Source organism: Branchiostoma floridae, chromosome 9, assembly GCF_000003815.2.
Source record: "Branchiostoma floridae strain S238N-H82 chromosome 9, Bfl_VNyyK, whole genome shotgun sequence".
Classification (NCBI taxonomy): Eukaryota; Metazoa; Chordata; class Leptocardii; order Amphioxiformes; family Branchiostomatidae; genus Branchiostoma; species Branchiostoma floridae.
Genome location: NC_049987.1, coordinates 14,579,549 through 14,605,013, shown reverse-complemented (window position 1 = coordinate 14,605,013; position 25,465 = coordinate 14,579,549). Strand labels below are relative to the sequence as shown.

The window sequence follows — 25,465 nt, the reverse complement described above, 5'->3', positions numbered from 1 at the left end:
CTGTTACCATTTGTCAACGGGCTGCTATATTAATGCCATTTGTTTTCATCTTTAACCTCAATTTTCTCCTGCACACATCTGAACATCCTGAAGTTGTGGTTTCCTCATATGATAAGAAAGTTTCCACTCTGTTTTGAATGGTGTCTGCCCTATTTTCCGACTGCCCTATTTTCCAACTGCCCTATCTTCCAACACCTGTACCTTCCAATACCATTTGGCTGTTAGGGGTACCCGGGTAGGGTTAGGGCAAGGAGGCTATGTGAGAGATGGAACCAGGGCTGCCTCCAGCTTTAAATTTTTTCTGCTTGACTTTAAGAGTCTATGTGGTTGATTTTCCTTGTTAAACATGTCATTTTAAGCTGATGAAAATATATTTCCAACAGTTTCATGTCATGAGATTTTTTTGGGATGGCTAGGGCAATACCTTTTCCCCGTCTCAACAAGCAAATTTCCATCCTGGGACGGAGGGACGGGTCCTGGAGACAGTCCTGGATGAAACATTGGAGTGTTGGACCATAGGGGTGAAACCATTTTGAATAGAAGAGCCCCTATAACAGATTTTCCTCCTGCTGTTTTTATCCCTTACCCCCATACTACCAGTTGACCTGGGGCAAGCCTGGCATATACTTTTGATGTGTGGCGATGTGACCTGTGAGCATCCCCAACGATTAACGGTCGCACACCGGGGGCACCCGATGGCCGCCCCGCCTCCCACTTGTGTCGCTAACCCCGGGCGTAGCGGGTTAATGGTTTATCCATGCAGTCGTGTGATGCCAGTGATTACTCCGCACAATGCCATATCATGGCTTAAGGTCTCCCTATCAAACGACACAGGCTCGCCCTATCCGGACGATTAAGCAATACGGGGCCGTTGCACAGATTACCCGGCGTGTATCCACCTATTTGACCTTCCATTCTATCTCGATAAAGTGCCGCTGATAGGGATTAAGTGAGAGTGCTCTTAACATTAATACAGGCTGTAAATATGACAGACCGGGCGTGAACAAAGATATGCTCCGTGTTACGACGCGAACATTGCACCGGAGTATTAAACGCAATGTTCCACGATGGAGGATGATTGGACGGAGGGATAAATCCCCTTCCCTGTAATGTTTCATGGTGCGATATCGCCCCCACTAGGGAGCGCGGGAATGATACAATCCCCGGGTGGTAATTGCAGGGCGGAACTTTGCGCAGCGTTTTACAGCCCGGCGTAAATGAACTAACAACTCTATTTCTCTGTCTTTCGATGATGGTCGCACCATTTAGACCCACAATAAAAGTAAAGAGCCTGGTGAGTGGTCTATGTGACAGATAATCTACTTAACGGCATACGAGAGTAGTGATTTCTCCCCGAAATGAGGTCTGATGACTCTAAATCTGTTTATCACTTTAACGGTATTGGCCATAAAGTGGTTGAAAATAACAAGTTAAGGTGGGGGGACGACAGACTGTGATTTTATTACCCCGGCCGCAGCTTCTACCAAAGGACAAAATCGGGCTCCCCGATTTTCCTCCGATATTGTACGTCATAGCAATAATATGATACCCCACAATTAATATTTATCAAGCCATCCCTTCTTTTGACGTTTTTACGGGCAAATTCTATCGGATAATGCAAACACACCAGCAGCGGAAATGCCGTTAAGGCTATTTGGCTTCGTTGGAGTGTTGTAAATATTTCGTAAAACAGAAAACTTTAGCCTCCGGGCTCTGAGATTGGAGTTTATTGAGTGTGAAACGTACCAGAAAATTGCTTTTCATTTACGGACAAACACGATAATATTTTCCTTTTGAAGACAACCAGCAAACCGTACGCTGCTATAAAATCAGAGTCACATAAACATTGGCTGCATATTACTGTGTATAGATGGCGATGGATGAAAATCAGTTTGACATGCAACCTTTATTGCTATTGGCTAATACTTAACTACGGGCACTAACAGCTTTAAACTATCCTCATTTACATAACTGCCACATAATTTCACACACTACCCAAATCTTTTAAAACTCTACAGACTTAAGTAACAGTCTTCTACTGGGCCTTAAAGAACAACTTTTATATGTCGGAGATTGTGATTTATGATCCACACCTTCCCTGACATAACAACTGGCGTTTTCACCTAAGCTACGACAATTTGTTGAAAACTTTCTCTGTAATGATGTTCAAAGTTCTGCAGCAAATGGACTATGGCTGAGTTCCTCTGCCAGCGAAAGCTCGGCCTATCTGCTCCAAACTGCCTTACTTTACGATCGCTGGACTCCACATCACGCCGAACAAAAGAACGGCTATAAACACGAGTCTTTCGATGGTACATTTGATACGCTTGCATACGGTTGTTCAGCATTTTGGTCAAGCCCTGTATCTGTCCAATCTTGAGATACGCCACTTTTACGGCCCTCCTCTCGCCACTTCAACCCAACCCTGGGCAGCGGTCTTAAATTTTTATGTTGTGCATTTCCATAAATCTGGGCCCCTTGGTGCTAATTGTGTTCTAATTGTGGTCTCAACTTGACCATTTTGCACCATCCAATAGTCATTATCTGGGAGAGTTATGGCTGCCCTCATGTCATCATTATTAAACTTGCAGCCTCCACCCATCATTTACAGCCTCTCCTTCAGCGCAGGGCCTACAAGAGATACAATATCCCTGTCAAGTCGCTTAGCGGGAGCACATCACGCTGAGGGGATCTGACAAGCCAGGCTCTCACCGCCGGTCAGACAACTTTTCTCAAGGTGGGTGAACTGGTCTGTGCCGGTAATTTGATGAGTCGCGTTAACGGCGATGAGCTAAGTGTGTTAACGACAATTTGTGCCCAATTTGCACGATACGGCGCTGCTGACAATACAGAGCTGTTTGCAAGGTGTAACCTTGTTTGGGCGATAAACCGAGCCTGTATGCCTCCCTTGTCATCCACTTAGCCAAGACCAGATGACCTTGATTATTCCGCGGCATGTTCTCTCTCCCCCTCTGAAGGACACAGGTGCGGTAATTGACTCACATCACACACAATTTGTACCCAATTTGTACAAGACGTTTAGCCAATGAAGCATGTCGCGTCCGATGAGCACACGGGCTAATCAGCTAAGCAATAGGCGCCGTGGACACTCGCTTTTGTACCAAAGTCTTCAACCTTCTCTGAACTTTTCTGTGTTTTTCGAGGGACCATTGTGGATGAAGTGGAGTATACTAATGTAATCATAGTGGCCTGAGTTGCTTCTTTGATTTTTGTCTTTTCTATACAAAAAAGTTGACTGCCTAATTAGTCCACATCAAAAACGAAACAAAGTAAGGTGTTTGGAACTGTTTTAGGGGACCGGTGACAATATCTGAGGGCTGTTTCTTATACAGAAAAGAAGCAAGGGAAAATGTAAAGAAGCACGGGAAAACAGCAAGGGGGTTAACAACTTATGATATGGAAAGGAAACATGGGTGAGGACATTGCCCGCTGTTTTTGTTTCCTGAGAAAAGAAAATTATCTTTGCTATTACAATGTAATATGAAAAAGGCAGTCATGTTTCAGAGTCTTTGATCCCTATTCCCATCACCTAACCACGTCTGTGATGATAGGATGTATACAGATTGACTGGTTTACACCATGTATCAATTAAGTCACGACACTTCTTTATATCCATATCAAAGGTACTGAAGGACTTTCAAGATGAATTGTAGAAAACTGCAAAGTTGATACAAAGGAGCAGCATTCTTTGATCAACCATTTTGCGTGAAGATTTGTCATGACAATATAACCCTTAGAACTGCCCAACTATGTAAATTGTTATCATGAAACAAGGGATGCCATACTGTTCAAGACAGCTTGTTAATTCCAAATTTTGTGAAAAATGCATGGTTTAGAAATTGAAACTTATTATAAATGATAAAGTTTCTTTACCTATTTAAGAGTAATGGAAAGATTCCTTTTCTTTATATGCTTACCGGTATGGCATGAGGGGTGTATTTTAAGTTGCGATGGGGACTTTAAACATACTACACTCAAATGGCAGACAGGTCCTTTGGGAAAAGAGTTTTCCCAAAGGAAAGAGTCAACTTTCTCCTTTTTTTTTGCTTTGGAAAGACCACTTTTTAGAAATACTGGCATACAGTATTTAGTAGTAGTATCCAGTATTTGATTACACTGCTACGTGGGTCCCTGATACAGTTGGGCAGTAATCAGCTAGTCTTCATAGCGCTCTTTCAAGCAGCTCTTTCCAGCAGGTTCACACGCCGAGGATGCACACGCTGATGTCTACTTCCAAAATTTCCTTGGTCTACCACAATTTCTGTTGCCTGGTTAGTATAATTTGGAGATGGTGTTTCATAGTCAGTTCTCCAAAAAAAAAAGCTTTTTCAGCAAGGTTGCTCATGCAGGTGGCAACCTGAGTCAAAAGCCAGGTTGCAGCATCAACATTTCTAGTTGCCCCATTTCCAAATTATCACTTTCTTCAAATCAGCTACTTACCCATTGTCTTTTCCTCCAGTTTCATGTATCTACTACGTTTTATCCTGGGGTTAAAATCAAGTTGCACCAAGCAAAGTGTGGTTGCGGTTAATTGGTATTTCGAGGACTGATAGTTGAAATCCTAAATGTTTATGTTACAAGCACCGTATCACAATTTGAATGGCAAGAGTGACCAATTACTAGTAGATAGTGAGGACATGGTATGAAATATGACAGTAGAGACAAGGCCGATACTTTTGTCTAATCAGTTACCTGCAATAGACACCTAACGACTGGGAAATATCTGCTGAGCTAAACTGTGTACCAGTAAAAATTGACAACGTTGACAGAAAGTCAATCTGGAAACTTCTGGTATTGCTGCATCATGACTTGTACCAAAAATGTACTTGGCAAAGAAGAACTAATACAGAAGATCTAATATTTTGCAAGGCTTCTGGACAAGTAGAAAAAAACATCTATAATTTATAAATACATTTGTACACAGCCATCCTTCAAGACAGACTTTCAAGTTCAATTTTCATCATACTATGACTGCATTACTGTCAAATGCAACAAGTGTAACTTATTTCATTAGAATATACAAACATATGCTGTCAATTGTGAAATTTTCTGTGATTTACTGTTCATATTTTTTGCAGTTACCGCTTCAATACAAACTTAAAAGAAAAGTAAAATTTGTCCCCCCTCCCTGTCTTAGCTTTACCTATTGTACAGTGTATAGTATCACGATGTTACGAAGCACTTGTTACTGAAAATATACACGAATACTAACATTATTAGGCACGATTGAATATAGAAACCCAATCTTCAAACATGGAATACAGCATTTCGTAAGCATACGTGAACCATGGAGTCATTATCTACAGACAGTACGCGGCGCAATAAAAAAAAAATGGCGACATTTGTTGATACAGTTCTCATGCTTGCCAAAGTGTTGCCACGTATCTAGTGACGTTTGCTGTGGACATGATCTATGCACTACGTGAAATACTGCATTATGGACATTTCAGAACCGTAACCATGTTTTTTTCAATTTATTAATCCGGTAACAGTTACAGCCTAGCAACAATGCTAGAATCCCCTCTAGTGAATATTGATCTGTAACAGACATCGCCAGTCACTGCCCTCCTGTGTGATCTGGTGTGGCCAGATCGGGCACTCCCAGGATTATCCCACCACTTCTGTGGTCATCGTGGTCAACACGGCTTCCGATAATCAATATGGAGACTCTTCCTGCCGCTCGCACACTAGTCCTCTGGTGTTCAATTGTATCGGAAGGCAGTTTGCTGGCTTGTCACCAACTTGAATTGTTTGACAGGAGTTAAGCTTTAAAAATTGCTACAGACAGCATTTACTGTCTGGACCACAAGAAATATGCAAGAAAGGCAAAATGCTACGTTAGTAGTCTATCTCTTAGCTACCTACTATTTCAAACAGGTAGATGTTTGTACTGCAACTACTGTAAATGCATTTAGGTTTGCGGCGATTTACTTGCATGGTAGCAGGAAAATGGAGTTTTTGCGGTGGTTCTAAGTTCGCAGTAGCGCCATTAACAGCAGTCTCATATTATAATGGAAAAATGTTTGCGGCGGTTTTAAGTTCGTAGTGAAGTGAAAACCGTGGACATAAAATGACCGTGAACATTTCTGCATTTACAGTATAGCGTTATGTCATCCTTTGTGTTTGTTGCCTTTGGTTCTAATGCAACCATCTAAAGAAAAAGAGCTTTCTCTCATCGATTTGTGCCTGGTCTGTCTCAGCTATTCCAGAAGCCTTCGACAGAATGCAGACTGGAGGATGAGGCAAATCTGCCCGTCCCGTAGCGCCCAAGCTCATTCATCTCTTTCCCGCCACCTGCGATTTGTCAGTGGCAATTAGACGGGGCTGCCCTGTAGCTGGCCTGCACCGGATCACTCAAAATATCCCATCATTTGTTGGCATGTCCATAACACACCCTTTCCAACTGCTTAGCGACCCAAAATTTCAAAGATTTTAATATGTTTTTTTGTGTTTCGTTGTCTGTCTTCAAATCGTACTTTTACATTGTGCATTATTTTTCAAATTTTTAATAAAAGCGAGGATTACACAAAATCATCCAGTTTTGGATGCTAAACAGTTACTCAGTGATGGCCGTCTAGTGGAATGGATGCCTGACTGAATGGCAGTTCAATCTGTAGAAATTTTCTGATGCCAGGCTAAGAGTAAAATACAGCAAAAGCACAGTTGCATATTTTTTGCAAGGGAAAAAGCTTTAAAAAAAGAAGGCGCTTTTGGCCAAGTGGCAGAAAAAAAGAATTTCAAAGCCCACATTTTATAGAGGATAAAAAGAGCTTTAAAAAGGGTCTCTTTTTGCTTGTAGAAGATTTTGGAATGGAATTACTTCTTGAGGCATCCATCAATCATTTCCACCTACTGTAACTCACTTTTATCATAAATCTTTCAACTGATAAGCAGTTCTTTCAGTGTCCCAATACTCTGTTGGTTTCCTAACCTCTTTCCTTTGATTTGAGATAAGACAAAAATCAAGGAGCAAAATAGCGTGCTTACCAGAATCTGTTGTACTGTTCATGTTTGTTGGGGAATACATCTGAAAGCTACAATCTTGTGGTTAGTAAAAAAAGTTGCTTGTACTTTGCGGGGGATTTTGCGAAACCAGAACTTACAGGACGAAAAGCGACCCAACCGATCGGTCATGATGCACACCTCCCCCCCCCCCACCTTACCATATCAGTCACAGACAATTAGGGGAGAGAAGCCGGGGTAATGGTCCAAATTTATCGCCTCGCACCCCGAATTCGGAGGCATCCGATTTCATTTCCACATTAATTCTGAGTGAGGTGTTTGATCTTTGGGCTGGGTCGTTTATTCTGGCAGCTGGCTTTGATGGAAACAAATGGGGGCCATTGCGTTTGCCTCTGGCCGAGCGACCACAAATCATGCTAACTCTACCACCATTACCACACGCGCACATGAATTTTGTATGAAGGTGCTGAGTGATAAAATCATTTGGAGACAGGACAGTGCAGGTCCCGGGGGATTAGGCGAAGGGCAGCGGCTGTTTTCAATAACTCCTAGGGAGAAGTCTTTAAGAACCACCTGTTTTGTTAACTTCAGATCCGCACATGTACACGAAGATCCGCACTACTGTGTATGATCTTCCTTGATTTGAAGTTACAAAACTGGGTGCAATCCTTGCATTTGAAAAGAACAAGCCAGAGCAGTTAAAGTGCACTTTCCATAGTATTCTTTGTAAACTTATCATCACTCCGATGTTGTTTCCACTACCAAAAGGGGTAGTTTTTAGCACTCGAGTTTTCACATTCATACCCTATTCTCAGAAAAACAGATTTGTATACAACTTACAAAACACAAGCTTCCTATTCACATTCCTGCAGTGAAAGAACAAATTAAAATCAAGACTTTTCCTGTTTATTTCATATCCTTTCATTTCATTTCAATTAAAGAATGTTTAGATATTTTTTATGATTATTTTAGTTTCAACGAATTTCCAAATACCTTTCAGGTAATGTTTATCATCTAGACCAGGTGATAAATCTTTCAGACAGGTGATGATATTTTAGCACCTATGTCAGGTTTCATCATCACACTTGACCAGATGTGAACAGGTAAGTCAAGTATGTAATTACCATCCTTTGGGAAGCTGACAAAAGCAATTTCATTCATCTTTCAAAGTTTACAAACATGTCAGCACACTTCTTTTCAAAGTAGTCATTTCCAATCAAGACTACAAACAAACTATTACAAGTCAATGTTTTAAACACCACAACATTGTTTTCTATAAATGTCATTATTTTTGCTCACTTCCCCACATTGTTAAAAGGTAGATTCAGTAATACCACACTTAACAGACAAAAGCTGACATTTTCAAGGTGCATATAATTTTAATAATTGAGGGAGGCCACAAAGGTACAAACTTCTGAGTAGCCTTTTTTACGGCATCCCTCCCGAGGCCTGGCAGACAATACAGTCAGGGGAAAAAGGAGCACTTTACGAGTGAACAACTAGTAAAATCATGGAACAGAGTCACACAATGCAAGTCCACGCGCTAGCCCTGCCTTTGAAATAGTAGTTTGTTACTATGGATGTTACTATAATTCTCCTCAATGCAGCCCTGATCTGAAAAGACTCCCCACGTTTATGGTTGGGCTGTGATAAAAACGGACAGAAAGAAATGTAAAATTCAAATTTCTAAGAGTCTGCCCCCTTTTTGTTAACGAACTGCGTTCTAAAACACGGATGATTTCCCGGGCAAGTACGTGATAAAAACTGTGTGCATCAGGTCTACTGGGACTGAAACAAAGATGGACCTCTTAACAGCTGACGTCTGTCTTTTCATCTGTTTTATCGCAGGCCACTGCCTGGCCTATTCAGGAGTTGGAACACTTGTCTGAAGTGCAAGATCAGGTTTTACTGTGGCTATAGACTGACCCATTGAAGAACAACCGCTGGAAGCAAATGCTTTGAAAGGACATGGACACTGCAGTCCTCTTTGACTGTGTTACTAGCTCACATCTTTACAGCGTATCTACTTCAGTTTTGGTAACCAGTCAGATGAGAAATTCCAGTATAAGTGGTGAATACTGGAGTAAAGTCAGCGGAAAGTGCCACAGCAGCAGATTCAGCACCGAGGACAGCAACACTTTGGCTGATGCTTTTTCACTTGTAAATACCCAGACATAAAAATAAATCTGGCATTCTTAACATATAACATTGGCAAACTTGATTTTTACGGCAACTGAAAAATCGTCTTGTTCTTAGTTAACCCTTAAGTCTGCTTTGTTTGCTCATATTTTCCTTCACCCATGATTTTTCTCTTTTTTTTGATTTACGATCCCTCTTTTCATTCTCTGAACAGTTATCAGTGGTTGTTCCTGAATATACTATCCATATTGTTATTAAAATGACCAAGTATACCACAAGCATTTTTACCAATACGTGTCATTAAGTCAGATAGAAAGTATTGTTTGTGTGACTAATGATGAGGCACCACTAAAAGTAGGTCATAGTACACTTAGCTTGGAATCAACATTCCAACCTTCTACAATACTATTGTATGGGTACAAATCTGGTAGCATTGACACATTGACTGTTGGTTGGTTGAAAGGCAGATGGGCCATTCCTCTGTGTCACCTCTCCTCCAGATGTTAATTATTCATCAGCTGTACCTGAGGGACAGCGGTGTCCCTGCTCGCGTCGCGCCTAATGGCGACACCTGAACAGCTGTGATGGATGGGGCAGCAAATGCCTCAAATCTGCCAGAAAATTGCCCATGATTTTCACTGTCTTTTTAACAATGGAGAAAAGCAGTTAAAGTATTACTTACATGGGCATAACTTTCTAATGTGTACATAGAGGCGCATGCATTGAGGTTCATGGCCACTTTTTCTTTTACGTTTTGGCATGCACTCGGATGCCATTTCTCTTAGCAATCTATGAAGCTTCTGAAACATTCAAGAAGCCTAAAATCATCATATAATTACAAGAAATTGCTATGTGGTGTGAAGTAAAATCACAACAAACGATATCTCATAGGAAAGCCATATCTTTGCTGTATTGGTTCTTGACATACTAATGGTAAATATAAAGTATGAAATTTATATATCTTTATTTTCTTCAAAAGCAAAGATCTAACCAGCATGACAAAAAAAAATAAAATGGGGAAATGCAACTTCAAAAGTAAATCTACCCATATTTGTGTCTTTCAAAAAGGACACAAACCCTAATTTTGTCAACCATTGTCTCTCTTTACCATTCTTTAATGAATTTTCTGAAACAGCTCAACCATACAGCAAAACACTACAACAGAGAGTCTAGAAACCTCTTAACAAGGAACAGACTGGAACTGTTGGCATCCTTAGCCTCAGCCCTCCTGAATTTTTTAACAGTCTGCGGCCAAGGCGAGCCACTTGCCCCTTAATTGACATGTTGCATGATGTGGTCGAATCAAGTGAAGAATGGAAGATTCATTTTTCTGGTCAGAGAACAATAGACCAAGGTCATTGCCCTGTCTATTTTAGACCCTCCGTAGACAATGACGGCGCCACACTGGCACAGATTGTTTACAAAGTGGAGCCATTACATTCTTGTGTCTGAGGTTACCTCAGGAAGGTCTGGTTCATGTCACGATGATTTATGCATCTCTGAATGAGTTATTATATTAGAGGGAAGGACACGTGGGAGAGAAAAACTTTCACTTTAAGTGGTCACTTGGATTTGTGGCAAAAACCATCAAAAAGAGCAGGCATGCATTGATGAAAATCATTGAGAAAAAGGAAAGCAAAGATTAATCCTTAAAGTTAAATCAAGAACAGGGCTTTGAATTTGTTTCTGTCTCACTCATTGTTTGTGAGCTCATGTTGTTAATATTTGCTGTTAAATCTGCCATTTTGTCAATTTAAATTTTTTGTCTGTCCCAATGGGAAATTTTCCGTCCTGGGATGGACAGAGGGACAGGTCCTGGAGACAGTTCTGATTAGATTCCTAGTAGTTTTATGACATTGAAAGCTGTTGACTTTTTCATTGTTCTTGTGATTTGTAAAGTCCTTGTTTAACTCTGGTTAGGCTGAATTGTTTGCTTAACACCTGGTGGGAAACAGGCACCTCCGTGGTGCAGGCACGCTAGTCACACATTAATAAACTTCACACCTTAAACGACTCTAGTGACAGGTGTTGTCAAGGGAGTTTAGCATCATTGACAAAAATGATGAAATAGTTTGCAACACGTTAACATGACATAACCTACCAACATCACAAACACATACCCTAAGGTTTCAAAAAAAGCTATGGTCATGTGGAAAACATTGAAACAGAATATCTTGCTACTTACATAACCTAAATGGTTGAAATGTGGTAATAGTTTACCCCGTCTTCCACTATCTCTACGATTGACTGATGCCCTGCCTTTTAAAAAGTAGGCCTCTTAAATATATTATAACAGCTTTAAAAGCTTCAAGCAACATTTTTGTCCAGCTTAAGTGAAGAGCCTGGCACGAGTGCTCTCACCCACACTAACCACAAAATCAATTTTGGGTTGGGAGAAGACAATGACTCGGTGCCATCCTTTGTGCATGTTAATCCCTCTCCAAAATGGCCTCACTTAAAGTAAAGACTGCGAGGAGAAATTAGTGCACTATCTCTTCGTCAGCCCTTAATAAATCAGTTGGGAAGGCGACGACGTCTTTACCGCAACCGGCACAGATTTCGCAGCGGGCTCCGTGAGTTGCGCTCATTACGGCCGGATGGCAGCGCGGTAAAATATTCATGCCTGCGGTGGAACGGGGGAGAGAAAAAGATCATTTTCACATCCCGGGAAACCACAAATCATGCGCGTATCATCCGTCAGTGTCGGCGGTGACAGTTACGACTCACTCTAACTACCCTCCCTGCATCTAATGCACCATCAGACACAGATGAACCCTATAAACTGGAAACTTGAGAGCACCCTCCTCTGTCTGTCCACAAATCACCCGGCCAAGATTGATAAGTTGGCCTCGCCCTTCCCCATCTTCCCCCTCGTCAATCGTGCCCAAGTCGTGCAGGTGTTAAACCTCGACATTTAGATGGGATCAACCAAACATTCAACACCTCCGGATTAGAACAGAAAGTGTCTTGTCTTAATCTGGCTTATACATTTGGACCAAGTGTAAACGCTTCTGGTATAGCGGCCGTTTCCATCAGCGATACCATCAGTGATTCTGGGAGATAGAGATAGGGTGATGACTAAAGCATCATTTATGGCTTTAATGTTACATTGGTGGCCCACAAGGACCAAGGAAAATAATGGCAGAACAGGAGGGATCTAAGTCTTTCCTGGAACACCAACATTACTTTTGTTGAGCTGTGTGTGCTTAACCCCATCGGTGGCCAATTTTGCTTCCGGACCAAAGGAATCTTCTAAGTCATTTTTTGATTACCAAACAAGTGACAATCGTCATTCTTCTAGAGGGATCAACTTGTTTTGTCTTTTGAAAAATAATGCCACCAATGATACATTGCAGCATTTTACAATTGTTCAATGTTTAAACAAGATAGTAGACTTTGAAAACGGGATCTGACATTTCTTTCTAAAATCACATCAATCTTTCTACGTCATCGTCGGGAATGGTTCAGCAAAAAATACATCCCCATGTCAAAATTCAATTCCCAAGTTTCGAGGGGTCGTAGACTTTCCAAAGAAGATGTGACAAGCAATGTCAATTTTTCTCTGTCAATGTGGGAAACAATATGGCGAAAGATGCATCAAATGTGATCTACATGTCATATGTCAATTCCCAAGTTTCGGAGGGATTTGATTCTGCCTTTTGTGAGGTGAAATGTGCGTGATTGATGGGAGGATGTTAGGTGTCCGCCGGGCGGATAGAGTATCAGCCTAATGGCTGATCAGATGTTCCCACGGAAAGGTTTCGGGGTCAGCGTTGGCTAATGAACGTCAATTCTGATCACGACAGAAAACGAAGAGTAGAGATGACAGGAAGCAGAAGTTAGGGCAAAGCCTCAGAATTAACCACACAATGGCTTAGCTCCCTTCAATGCCTCTTATAACGGCATGCAGTACTGGTTTCATGTCAATGTACCTAGAATTTCACTCATATAAATGTGATGTGGCTTAGATTAAAATGGGTCCTGGAGACAGCTCTGATTAAAACTTTGGTTAGCAGGTAGAAAGGGAGCCGAGGAAACCTTAAACTAAGATGGTGCCCAGCTTGATAGTGCACTATGGTTAGGGTATCTCAGACACTGCTTTTCACCTTTTTTGAATGAAATAGGGGAAGGGGAACCTAAAACATGTATGCCTTCAACAACCTATACTTGCTTTTGTCAACATTGTTTAAAAACAAAGTTTTGGATCATAAAAAGAAAGTTTATCAGTTCTCAGTTTAGGCAACTGAAGTTATATGACACTCAATGATTGTTGCAATTAATGCCATTTATTTGTTGAAACCAACGACAACTCTCTTTGAGTTCTAAACAAACTAAAGACCCTTTCTCCTTTCCACCCTATCCATCTTGCCACCTAAATGATACCTCCCACCCGTGGTATCATTTGCGAAGGTGTCTGGTAACGCACCAATTTTTACATCACTTCATCATATTTCCTGACAGTTGCAGCACGTTCCCGGCCATCAATGTCAACTCTCGCATTCTTCATGTCAATCTCCCGCTGACTTTCACTTTGTTTCCAGCTAATAGGTGCAAAAACACCTGATTTACGCCTCGGATTTGCCCAAATGGGGGGCAATCTGAGAAAATAAGTGGGCGCGAGGATGGGAATTCACCACAAAATTTACGAGCGGCCGCAGAAATAGCCCCCTTGAAAGTATCCCCTTTCCCTACACTTTGCCAATATATTTGTCATCAGGACTCGGCTAATGGGCCTCCTCAACAGCTACAGTGTAAATGGTTCTTAAATGCTATATTATACATGTCATTGGGCAGGGTGCGGAGCCTAGAATTATCCCTCGGTTTCCGCATACAATTGGTGCATTTAATGGCTGTGTCGCTGTTGTTATCCAAAGTAATCTCGGTGAGAAAAAAATCCAAAGACAATTGCAAAAACAACATAGAATCAATGAAATAAGGTCATAAAAATTCAATTTGATATCATTCTATGACAAGATATGGTAAGAAAATGAAGACAACTAAAATCAAACTTCTCGAAAGCCTACAGAATAGAGAAGTTCTAAAATGAAGTTACGAAGTTGTGAACCGAACACCACTACCGTGACAATGTATTCAACCCCCTATACATATTAAGCACGGGCCAACAGTTATAGCTAAATCAATGGGATGCACTTAAAAGTTTGGTCATAAAGATCACTTTCTGCAAATAAATAAGAAGTGTATCACAAGTGATAGGTGTTTCTTCAGCAACTGCTTAAAGGAAAAAAAGGACAATTTTTAAACGCAAAGGGCTAATAATAACATTGACATGAGGGTTTAATCCTCCAGATTCAAAATTTTCCCCCAAAATCTGATTTCTTGTTTTTCTGGAATTGACTGCCCCCGAAAAGGGAGAATCGGGAAAATTTGTAACCTAGAAAGCTACTAAGTATTTGTATATCCTTGCAACGAACCTATAACTGTTAAACAAAGTCAAGACCTTGCCTTAGTAGAGGTTGTAAGGTTGGAGGTAAGCGACACTGGCTGTTACTGCCCCACCTACGTATCACCTCGCCATGGTCAGATTTGCACCCCTGATTCATGCATACAAATAAGTATTTATCCTTCGATGTGCACTTCTCCATTTTATGGGACTTAAATATCGGTTTTCACCCCAAATCTGGATAAATCAGCTTTAATTGGTCCCCGAGCTGACATGTTTCACACTAAAATGCTGGGATGAAAGGCTATTTTGGCTGCAAAGATGTATCAATACCTTGCTTTGTTGAGGATATTTACTACTGTTCTATTGGCCTGTAAATAAAGCCTTCCAGCCTAGCCAGTAGTTAAAGTGGCAAAGTAGAAGATTAAGTCATCACGAACTGACGTTATTTACACCGCCGGTTCCGCAAAAGTTCCGGGAAAGCAGAGGCAGAATGCCAGAAGTACTTTTTACGAAGGTTTTTTAATCTGTTTCTTGCTGCAGTAGCCTTTTGCAAGCGAATTTGCATTTGTTACAGGGTTAATCAGCTAGAAGAACGTAAAGACTGGATACACCTCTGTATGCAAAACTTTGGAAGAAGGTTACACTTTCTGCAATAATGTTTTCTTATTTTACAACAGGGTATCTCAAGTTCATAGTTTTTGTGTGTAAAGGCTTTCAAGGCATAGCTAAAAAGAAGAGTATCAGGAAATTTGTCAGGGAATCTTTTTTGTAATGGTTTTCGTTAAAAATTCGATTTCCAAGTTCTTTGGAGAGGATTTTGTTCAAAACTTGATTTCCTAGTATTCAACTGCATACTTACAATACAAGCAATGTAGATCTATGTAGAAAATCATGCTGCCTTATGCGAGGCTTGTGCTCTTCTGGCGGCTTTCCTACTTTACATTTGCACTTATACAAGTCTTTGGCACCTGAGGCTTCATACCTTATATGGCATGTGTAGTTATCAAATTATGGTCTAAGCTTTCAGGTTCGAAATGCTGACATTTGACTGGTAGGTGGCACTGACGACATTAGCTGGCGGCAAAACGTGCGACTGTGAGTGACGCACGCCGTGACAATGGTCATATAACCACCATGAATTCAAAACACTGTACTTCCATGTTTGGACCTTCTGCCCTATAGCATACTGAAACAGGTGGTTAGCTGTGTTGTTTTCACTGTGGGCCACTTCTGGAATAATCTATAGGGATGAAATGGCAAAATATTATTAGGATTGGACAAAATACAGTTACATTGAGCCTTTCAGATCTAAATGTGAAGCAGACAATAGATTGAAGATTTTACAACTTGAACTAAAGGTCCCGTAGCCTTTTTGAGGCTGTAGTGGCTTTGGTTGTCAAGCCACTGTCTAAGGCATGGTATTGGAAGGCAGAGTCCAACCCTCTTCTTCCACTGCCTTTTACATGTACCTCCCGAGCCAAAGTCAGGTACCCATTTCCACACCTGGGTGGAGTGAGGAAAGACCTAGAAGTGCCATTCCTAAGGATGCAATGTCAGGCAAGGGATTAAACCCCTGACCTGTCAATCTTGTGTCTGCTCGCCTATGCAATTGACCATTCGAAGGCTCTATTTACTGAACATCCTATGGTTTATATATTGCAAATTTGGAATTAAAAGATAATGCCAAATATGGAGTTGTAATTAAGACAATACAGATGAATTAGGATGATTCCAAGATATCATTAAAAGGTTGGCTTTTGTACACCATTTCACGATTCTGAGATTCCTTCTTCAGTAAGACCACTTATATAACTTATATTTTGACCTGAAAGCGTTTACCAAGAATCCCAACCACAGCCCACTCACATCACAAATTAGATAACCCTTGTTGAGGAGTTACCGTGGCTACAAGTTGGCTCTATTCATAACGCCCCCGTATTTCTGTCTATGCTGTTGGCTGTGCGTAGTAGGCTGGTCGAAGACCGCGTAGGCCTAACCACGTAAACGATTCTTGGCTGGTGCTAAAAATAGTAGCTACCAGGTAGCTGCTGACGTCAACGACCTGCAGAAAGCACTATGGCAAGGGCAGCCGAACCATTTATGGCAGTTAGGAAAGGAAAGGCAAAACCTGGTACCTTGAATAAAGGGAAGAAGCCCCACAAGATTCACTTCAGTACCACTCCATGCTAGTCACTGACTGACACATTGATAACTGTTCTTCTGTTAAAGTGACAAAAAGCTGTTTTCTTTCCTTTTTTTCTCTTCTTAAATGCTGTATACAGCAAGTAGGGTAAAGGTGACTCGTTCACATAGTCACAACCTACTGGGATTTCAAGCAAGTGTCGGAATATTTTACGGCGTTTCTGGGACTTAAAAAATTGGATTGATTGCTAAGATGAAGATGACATTTCTGCCAGATTGAACGTAAGTTTTTTTCTGTTTACTTTGTGTGACTTGTTGTCATTAACTATTGTTGATTGCGTTGGCAGATTTTTAAGGTTTTCTATTTCTAGTGTATGTTCCTTTGTGCCTTCCAGTGCATGTAATTTTCTGTAGGTTGCAGTAAACCCAAGAGACGATTCTGCTTCAGGTTGCCTTAGAGTTGTACAAGGGTTGTATGAGACATCTTTAATTCACTTTATTTTTATCACTTTTTGATGATTGCAAAATGGTGAAAATATGTCGTGATGGTTAGTAAAGTAGAGTACACCTATGAGGAATGTGTGAAAATATTGGCCAAATTTGTACTTTTCGCACTTTTGCAACAAGACCCAAAAAGGTGCAGTTGACCTTTTAAAAGTGGGTGTGGTATCACTATGGTAACACAGGTGATCTCACCTTGTCCCTCCTCATGATGAAGATGATGTCCTCCACCCCTATAAACCTGGCCCCTCTCTGGATGGTCACTTCTGCTGCCTGGTGTAGCTGTAAAATAGGAAAAAAACAACATCTATTTAGTTTACTCTCAACCACCCAAATGTAATATCTTCTTCTTATGAAGTTTTCCTCAGTCTTTTGGCAAAAGGTATAGCAGAAAAAAATGGAAAATTCAATCTTAAGGCTCAAAATAGCCTCTTCCAGGCTCCACATGTCGCTGTAAAATGGTAGAAATTGGTCAAATAGATGGATAAAACACCAGTGGAGTTTTATCTTTTATTTTTACCCTGCCATGAGTGAGAGAGAGTGAGGAGTTTGACGGCAAAATGTGGCCAATTTCTACTATTTTACTGGACATATTGGATTTGGTAGAGGCTACTTAACATATTATCATTAACCCATTGTATATCAGACACGATCAATGCAGTGATAGGTGGTGTGGCTAACAAATGGTGAGATTTTGTTATCTTCCCAAGGAATCACTGTTAAATCTTAAAATTCCCTTTTAATACTTTGCTGAGCTGCAAATTATTTAACCTCAAATGGCAAATATTTTAATCCAAAGCTACGTTGTAATTTGTCCACAATATTTTTTGGGAAACATAAGCCATAGAAACGTATCAAATTGGCGATGCCTTTCTTTCCCTTTCTGTTCAAGCACCCCTAATTATGACAGACAGAGCTGGTAACATAAGTGTATCTTAAGTACTTGTTGTACCCTCAAGCCCTTTTAGTTAGTGTTTCCTGTCGGGGCGATAAGATGTATCAACTATTCATATTCATAACTCTCCCTTTGTCCGGAACAAACCACGCGAGACGCGGATAAGGCACAAATTGTTCGCACAAATAACCCCAAAGCCCGCCGACAACAAAACTAATACAGCTCGCCGTGTGTGATCAGGTGGCTGTGAGTCACCCTTTAATACTACAGCGGCTCATCTCGACACAAAAGTCCCCTTTGTTTAACCATACTAATTGGGCTGAAAAAGACCTCTTAAACAAAGACCTCCCGGCAAGGGAAGGGTTAAATTCTCTTACTGTCTATGATATAATGACTTAATCTTTCTACATAGGAGAACTGAGTATTCAAGCAAATGAGCAAAAGAGATGAACAGCAATTAAAAGAATAATGGGCCTTTGTAGCCTCTTTGTCTGATTAAGAAATTCTAACTGTTAAGGAAGACAGCCGACGGAAACGAAAACAAAGGATAATGATAGTGAGTGGTCCCTAAGCCGGACTTGTGAACAAGATGTCTTTGTAATTTGTAAAAATTAACCAAAACAGGAAAAGGGCTTGCAAAAACTAACATCCTACATGAGGTAAGGAGAAAAATTATCAAATGGGACAAATCATAATGAACCGATTATGACTAATACTGTTTGATTGCTTATGAAAAGAGACAAACAGCATTTGAAATAAAAGAAATTGCCATGTCTTTTGGGTGATTACAAATTTGTTTGTGTTCAACAATACCATTGAGAACCAAAGACAAAGAATGGAACACACAAGAAGATACTGAAAATAATCTCCATCATATCATAAAATCAAATAACAGGATAAACTCATAAGAGACTCTGGAGTGTAAATTGTACAAATATGGTTTCATGTAAACTTATTTGTAAATTGAGTTGAGCTAACAGTTTTATTCAAATTACATTATAAATTGTAACAATAGACCGGAAATCTCAACCAGAGTCAGTAGATCTTTTCATAAATAACTGGAATATACTTTTATACCTAATCATGTGGAACACTGTCAAAGGTAAGCTATATACATTTAAGAACCATCAATTTGACTCCTTTGCTCCTGTATTTTGGTGACAATTTTTGGTTGAGATCATGAAAATACACATTTAATGACAACAAGCACTCTAAATCTACTAAATGTTGAAATATTCTTAGTACAGACTTATGTCCGAATGCTGACCCACAATCTGTTATAACATATAATCACTTGATCTTTAGATCATCATCCACATGATAACAATCTAAATGTAACTTTAACTGTTTAATGATGTTCACAAATAGACAAATCTCTAAGGCCTTTCCACATATTACACCTAGGTACGTGTATAGCAAATGAGTAATATATGACAGACGGGAACAGTCTGTTACTACACAGTAACTCTCTTGTTACTTACAAGTACCACTTCTACATAAAAATGTCCTTGTGAGTACCATTGTTTGACACATTGTGGTCAGTAAAGAAAAACACTAAGAAAATCTACAACTTTCTCCTTTCTATTACTGAAATGAAGTCCTCTATCATCAAATCCCATAGCCTTCTTCATCCACATCTGTTACAGACATAATCACTTTACCCTGAGATCACCACCCACATGATAACAATCTAAATGTAACTTTAACTGTTGTTACATAATTTTCACAAATAGATAAATTCCCAAGGCCTTAACACACCTAAGTTTATGTACATTCTTCATTACACTTTCCATAAAAGGTAACATGGCCAATATCAAGGTTCTAATTACTCGAGATGGCACCTGCTTAGGGCTTGGTTCCCACACTTTCTAGCCTCTTCACGGCCACTTTTAGTGCAAAGAAAACCTCCTGGTTAATAGGCAGGTTTCCTGACACTCAAGTACCCCAGACAACAGGGACTAAGTGTTGATTCTAGTGTTTCTGTAAAAACAAACCTCCCAGCTCTCTGATACATCAAATCCTGTGATATATGGTTCTATCCCTGGGAACTGCCTGACCAGTAAAGTAAAGGTCATGATATCTTTCAGCACCTTAAAGTGATGTTTTCATCAAGTTTTCAGCAACAAGGAAATCTGAGTCTTCACAACACTTAACACTGAAGCTGGGCAGTGTCAATTTTAGTCCTCTGAGATTTACTGGAAATAGACTATCTGAACAGAGAGAACTGCCTTTCTTTTGTTCCTTATATTGGGATTTCACAGAATTCTGAACAGGTGTTGAAGTTAGTACAGAGCATAATGCCTCAGTGTATTAGTCTGCTATTAAAAGAATAAAAAGACAATAGAAAAGTGTGGACTTTTACCATATATAATACTGAAATCTATTTGGAAAAACTTCTTTTTGCAAACTATTGTTTTTATCTTGATTGTGCAGAATATACAATATTTGTATGATATAATATCAACTGGGCATACCAGGTGCATAACATAATGATAAATCATTGTTTTTTCAGTCATTCATTTTTTTACAACCTTGCACTCAAACTGGGACCCTACTTTTATGTGATCCACAGATATGATTTTCTCAGTCCCAAGTGACACACATTCAAAACCATTAGCACAAGTGGTGGTTCTTATCAGTTATGACATCAGAGGAATGCAGCTGGCTGATTGGTCGCCTCACTTGGGAGGGCCCATATTGCCTGACAAGAACACATCAGGCACCTGTCATTGGGGACCTCAGGGGTCCCTCTATCTGGCTGCTGCTATCTTCTGTTCTGCTAATCTGATTTTCTTTTCTACCATAAATCCACAGTGTTTCCTATAATAGTGGAGGGTATGTATGGGGTAAAACCCTATTATTAATGACACCCACTAAAATGCATGGATAAAACTCTTGCAGAGCATCCTACCATACTGGCAGTAAAATTTGCATCATTTTTGGTCCAAATGTTTTTTATGGGATGGGTTGGCTGGTAGCCCCTAAGTGAGCCTCCAGAGTGATAACAGGGACTTTCCCCATATTGACCGCTATCCAGCCACACTGACCAACTGAGGCCTGAGGTTGACCTCACCCAGTCCAGACCAGCTACTCTTCAGGACTTCCTGGAATTTACCAGCTTGAGGCAGGAAATCCAAGAAATCGTCACACTTTGCTGTTGCCGGAAAAGGTACTTTACCTTGACCTTCCTCTTAGTACTTGGTGTGTGTTACAGTTTGAATGATGTTTATGGTCATGTTGTGCTGTATTTCACTTCACCTACATCCTTGCTGAAAGAATGTACAACTTTGCTACTTGAAAGTAGATACAGTAACTATATCTGATTTGTTGTAATTTGCAGAGGAAACATTCAATTTAGAGTAAAGTGCATTGATGCCATATTTCAAAACAATTTAGTATGAACTAAATGATAATATACAAATAACTTCTTTGGTGAAATAACGTTACATAAAAATGACTGTGATGAAAATACGGCAGACAATTTTATTCACAATCTACAATACAAACAATTTTACCTTGATAGCTTTAGAAAAATATCAGGAGAGGACCAATTTATATGCATGCATTTTATGGATACAAATTGAAAGACACCCAAACCAAACACATCACTTTTACAACTACTGAGGCTAACTTTTTCTTGAACCGTAATTGTAAGTATAGCAAAAATCATATTTCTGAGGTTATTTCTAAATTGAAAGTACAGTTTGAAAAAGCAATGACTACATAGTTACATGTATGTTGTGGATGGTCCCTTGGCTTGATGAATGAGTGTGAAGTGTGAGACAGTTCCAGATCAGGAAATCACACCAGATGGGTTTTTTATCTCCATAAATGGCCACAGATGACAGTTTGTGGTTTGTGCCAACCCTACCACATTGTACTGGGCAAGGAGGACTGTCTCCAGGACCCGTCCCACTGTCCTGGGATGGAAAATTGCTTGTTGGAATAGACAAAAATTTTACCCATTCCTTCCCAAAAATCTGAACTTCATTAGATGAAATAGATGAAAATGTGAAAAAATAAATTAACGACATCCGCTCCCTAATAATACTTTTTGTACCTATTTCAAAGTAAGGATTCTATTGTACCACTTCAATTATTGTAAAGGTGGTCTAGAAATGTCAAATGCACTGCCTCTACAGCTTTCTAGTAAAGAACCCAACACACTAATCGTAAAGAGTAGGGGTGACCGGAGGTTCTTGAAAAAAATGTGAGTTGAATGGAAGCTGCATTGCACTAGCTACATCTATTTGAAAACATGTTATTACATGTATGTCTCACTTCAATGGAGGACCAAATTCATAAAATAATCCGCAAAAAAACAGTTTTGGAATTTGTGAGTTGCGTATCTTAATCCTCATTTAATTTCCTCTGGAATTTTCTCTTCAACGTCCCTGAAAGTTGGATTAAAGAAGGATTTACAGGATTACAACATCTTTCTTCTGTTTTTTTCCTGATCCCCAAAAAACAATTTTTGCTGTAGTAGATACGTCACAATACCAAAGTTATTCAAGCAACATTAACTGGATAGAACTTAGTCAGATGTTTCAGGTAGCATCCACCTTTCATTAGTGAGATCTGTTCTCTTTAAACCTTGTTGTATGAATCCAAAATCAGTAGCCTGAATGCCAAATTGTTTCCAGGGCCTATACACTATAATACAGCCCAACCTCTCGACTCTATAGCCTGGGTTCCATTCTATTTCTACCGGGGCTCCTTACACCATCCTCCTACGTAGAGACATCCAACAGCCAAACTGCCTGTCTGGTATATGTTGGATGTCTCTGCGTAGGAGGATGCCTTACACTCGCTATCCTAAAAAAAATTCTACCGGGGCTCTTTCCGCTCGCTACCCTAAAATGAATTTCTTGTGAGGAGCCCTGGTAGAAATAGGATGGTACCCAGGCTATCAGCGCTAAAGTCTAAGACCCCAAAAGAAATTCTACAGCAGGCTGCCCAGTGCACTTTGCCAGGAACCCTCGCAGAACCCCCCACCCCCCTCCATCCTGCTCATCACATGTCTCATTCTCTGAAGGTTTCCAGACACCAGATGTTGTAAAGAGGAAACCAGGAAGTCACAAATGTCATCTAGTCTGACTGGTACATCATCCCTCTAATGAAGGACAGTCCAGGATACTTGTAGAAAAGGTCTCATTCATGTTACTGTGTTGCCCCAAAAGAGTGCAGAGCCAGAAAGACAACGGCTGCACAAAGGCGTTGAGAAATTTTCTTTGAGTCAAAAAGAAAATGACTGCATGTCAGAAGGTGTCTTTAAAGCGGTGAGAAATTCCCTTTTATACAGCTGATCTCAAGCCTAAACTAGTTGAAGCTTGTATGTAACCAAAGAAATTAGCATCTTATTTTCTGCAGTCGCACTCTGGGCTGGCACTATGCAGCCGTGGGTTTAGGGCACTAACAGCAAAAGACTACCTGCGCTTTATGACTGCCATTAAAAAAAGACTTGAAAGATATTTGAGGTTGGGGTATGGTATCCAGGCTAAGATGTTGCTAGCATTTTTTTATACAATAGAATAGAATGACAGCGATATTTTTCCTGTAGATCTATATTGAACGCGCCCATAAAAAGTACACATTTTTACATTGAAATTAAACAGGAAGTCTTGACTCATAAATAACCTTAAGTAGAGAGGGTTAGGAGGAATCAAGGAGATTTTTAACCTCCTTGGAAGAATGAAGGAGAAAACTTGACACAAGGACATTGGAAACCATGCACCTTGCCATTTTGAATAGAAAAATTGTTGCATGAATCTTCAATGCAAGAGATTTTGTACTACATTTTCGTACCACAATGATCTTGCTTGACTGGACTTGACAATTGAGCCTTGAAATTTTGAAGAGCCTGGCAGTTACTGTGCTTCGATACTGACTCCTGTGCATGTCCAAGTGAAGCACTTTCCTCCTCAATGATTGAATTACACAGTGATTACACTGTTGTAGGTAGGGTGTCTTCCTGTAGGGATCCTAGTAATGAATAGTGTTAATTGCAGGGCTTATGTTTAACAAACTGCTAATCATCTGCACACACTTCTACAGCTACCCCTAATTCCTTCCAACTGGGAGGTAGCGAATCATCTGACTTTAAAAGCTGAAGATGTGTATGGTAATAAAACTTCAAAAGTTGCTAAGAATCTCAAAGTTTAATTCCTGATCACAAAAATCCATTGCTACCTGTAAATGAACAAAAATCTAACTGACCACCCTGGACTATTCTACCTTGTTGTCCCTCTGCTTTTGATTATAACCAGCCGTTTTATTAATTGGAAAATGAACACAAAATGGGAGCTTCCTGTCCACAAGTGAAATGGGCCAGATCACAGACCAGACCAGGAAGCTTCCTCCACCTGTTGTACTGTAAATCTGTGTGAGCTACACTGTTTGTGTAAACAGTAGCGCTCCTCTACTTGTACAGTCATGTTGTTTCAAGGCACCAGCTCTTCAGCTAGCCTGTAGCCTCCACCTGGCCTTCCTTCTAGTGTGGTATCCTCTCCAGAGAGGATGGAAGAGACTTGGGATCTATAATACAGGCAATTCCTATGAGGGTACAGGAATCGTAGAATTAGGCAAAAAAGTTGTGAAATTGGACAAGGGAGTCAGTCCATGCTTAGGTACATGTAAACGTTTCCCCTCTGCGGCCGGCTAACACCTCTGGTAGCAAAACTCCCCTTGTCAATTATTCTCCATATAATAGCTAGTATAGTCAGTCTGGTAGAAACTAGATAACCTGGAAGCCAGCTTGTTTCCAGGGCCTAGATAGGCCAGCTCCTCACCTCCATGGTTACTATGCCCCCAAGGAAATTTTACTTAAGCCCTGAGTTTGACCCTGAGCTCAAGAACTATTTCTTCAAGGATTTGGAAAGAGTTGTGATGTCTTGACATGTATATAAGTATTAGAGCCACAGTTTGAGCACAATACAGAACCGACTACGCAAATGCGTAACAAGCTATTACATTAGTTTAGCCTTGTATAAAACATCGGTCGTAATGTTCCCATAACCCCTCTTGTAACTCCTATGATTACAAGAAAGGGGGCCCAGGCTAAGAGAGTGTTTATTGTTCTTAGTCTTCTGTGGTTATGGGACAAACCTGTTAACAGTTTATCACAACGACTTCCAGTTTTAAAGGGCTGGCCAGTAGTTCTATCTGGAGCTATAAATGCTGAAACTGTAGTTTTTATGATGAGTTTAAGATGGGAACAATCCCTTGTTGACATATGGTTTGCAGGGATCAAGTCCCATATATACTTTCCTTTTTATTCAAAGCATTCAAAGCTTAACCTCAAGAGAGATTTTCTCACCTTAATGACATTTTAAACTTGAATTATCTACAATATTTTCCATATCAGTAAAGATGATACATTTGAGGCATATATTTAGAATTTT

General features: G+C 40.2%; 1 protein-coding gene across 3 annotated transcripts in view; it reads right to left on the bottom strand.

Annotated features, from left to right (window-relative positions):
* LOC118423549 (transcription initiation protein SPT3 homolog) overlaps positions 1-25,465 on the bottom strand; it is a 101,083-nt gene that overhangs the window by 10,289 nt on the left and 65,329 nt on the right. For all 3 annotated transcript variants that reach the window (XM_035831743.1, XM_035831740.1, XM_035831741.1), the window contains one exon: positions 17,366-17,452. In XM_035831743.1, coding sequence (XP_035687636.1) covers positions 17,366-17,452 — 87 coding nt within the window. The remainder of the gene's footprint in view (positions 1-17,365; positions 17,453-25,465) is intronic.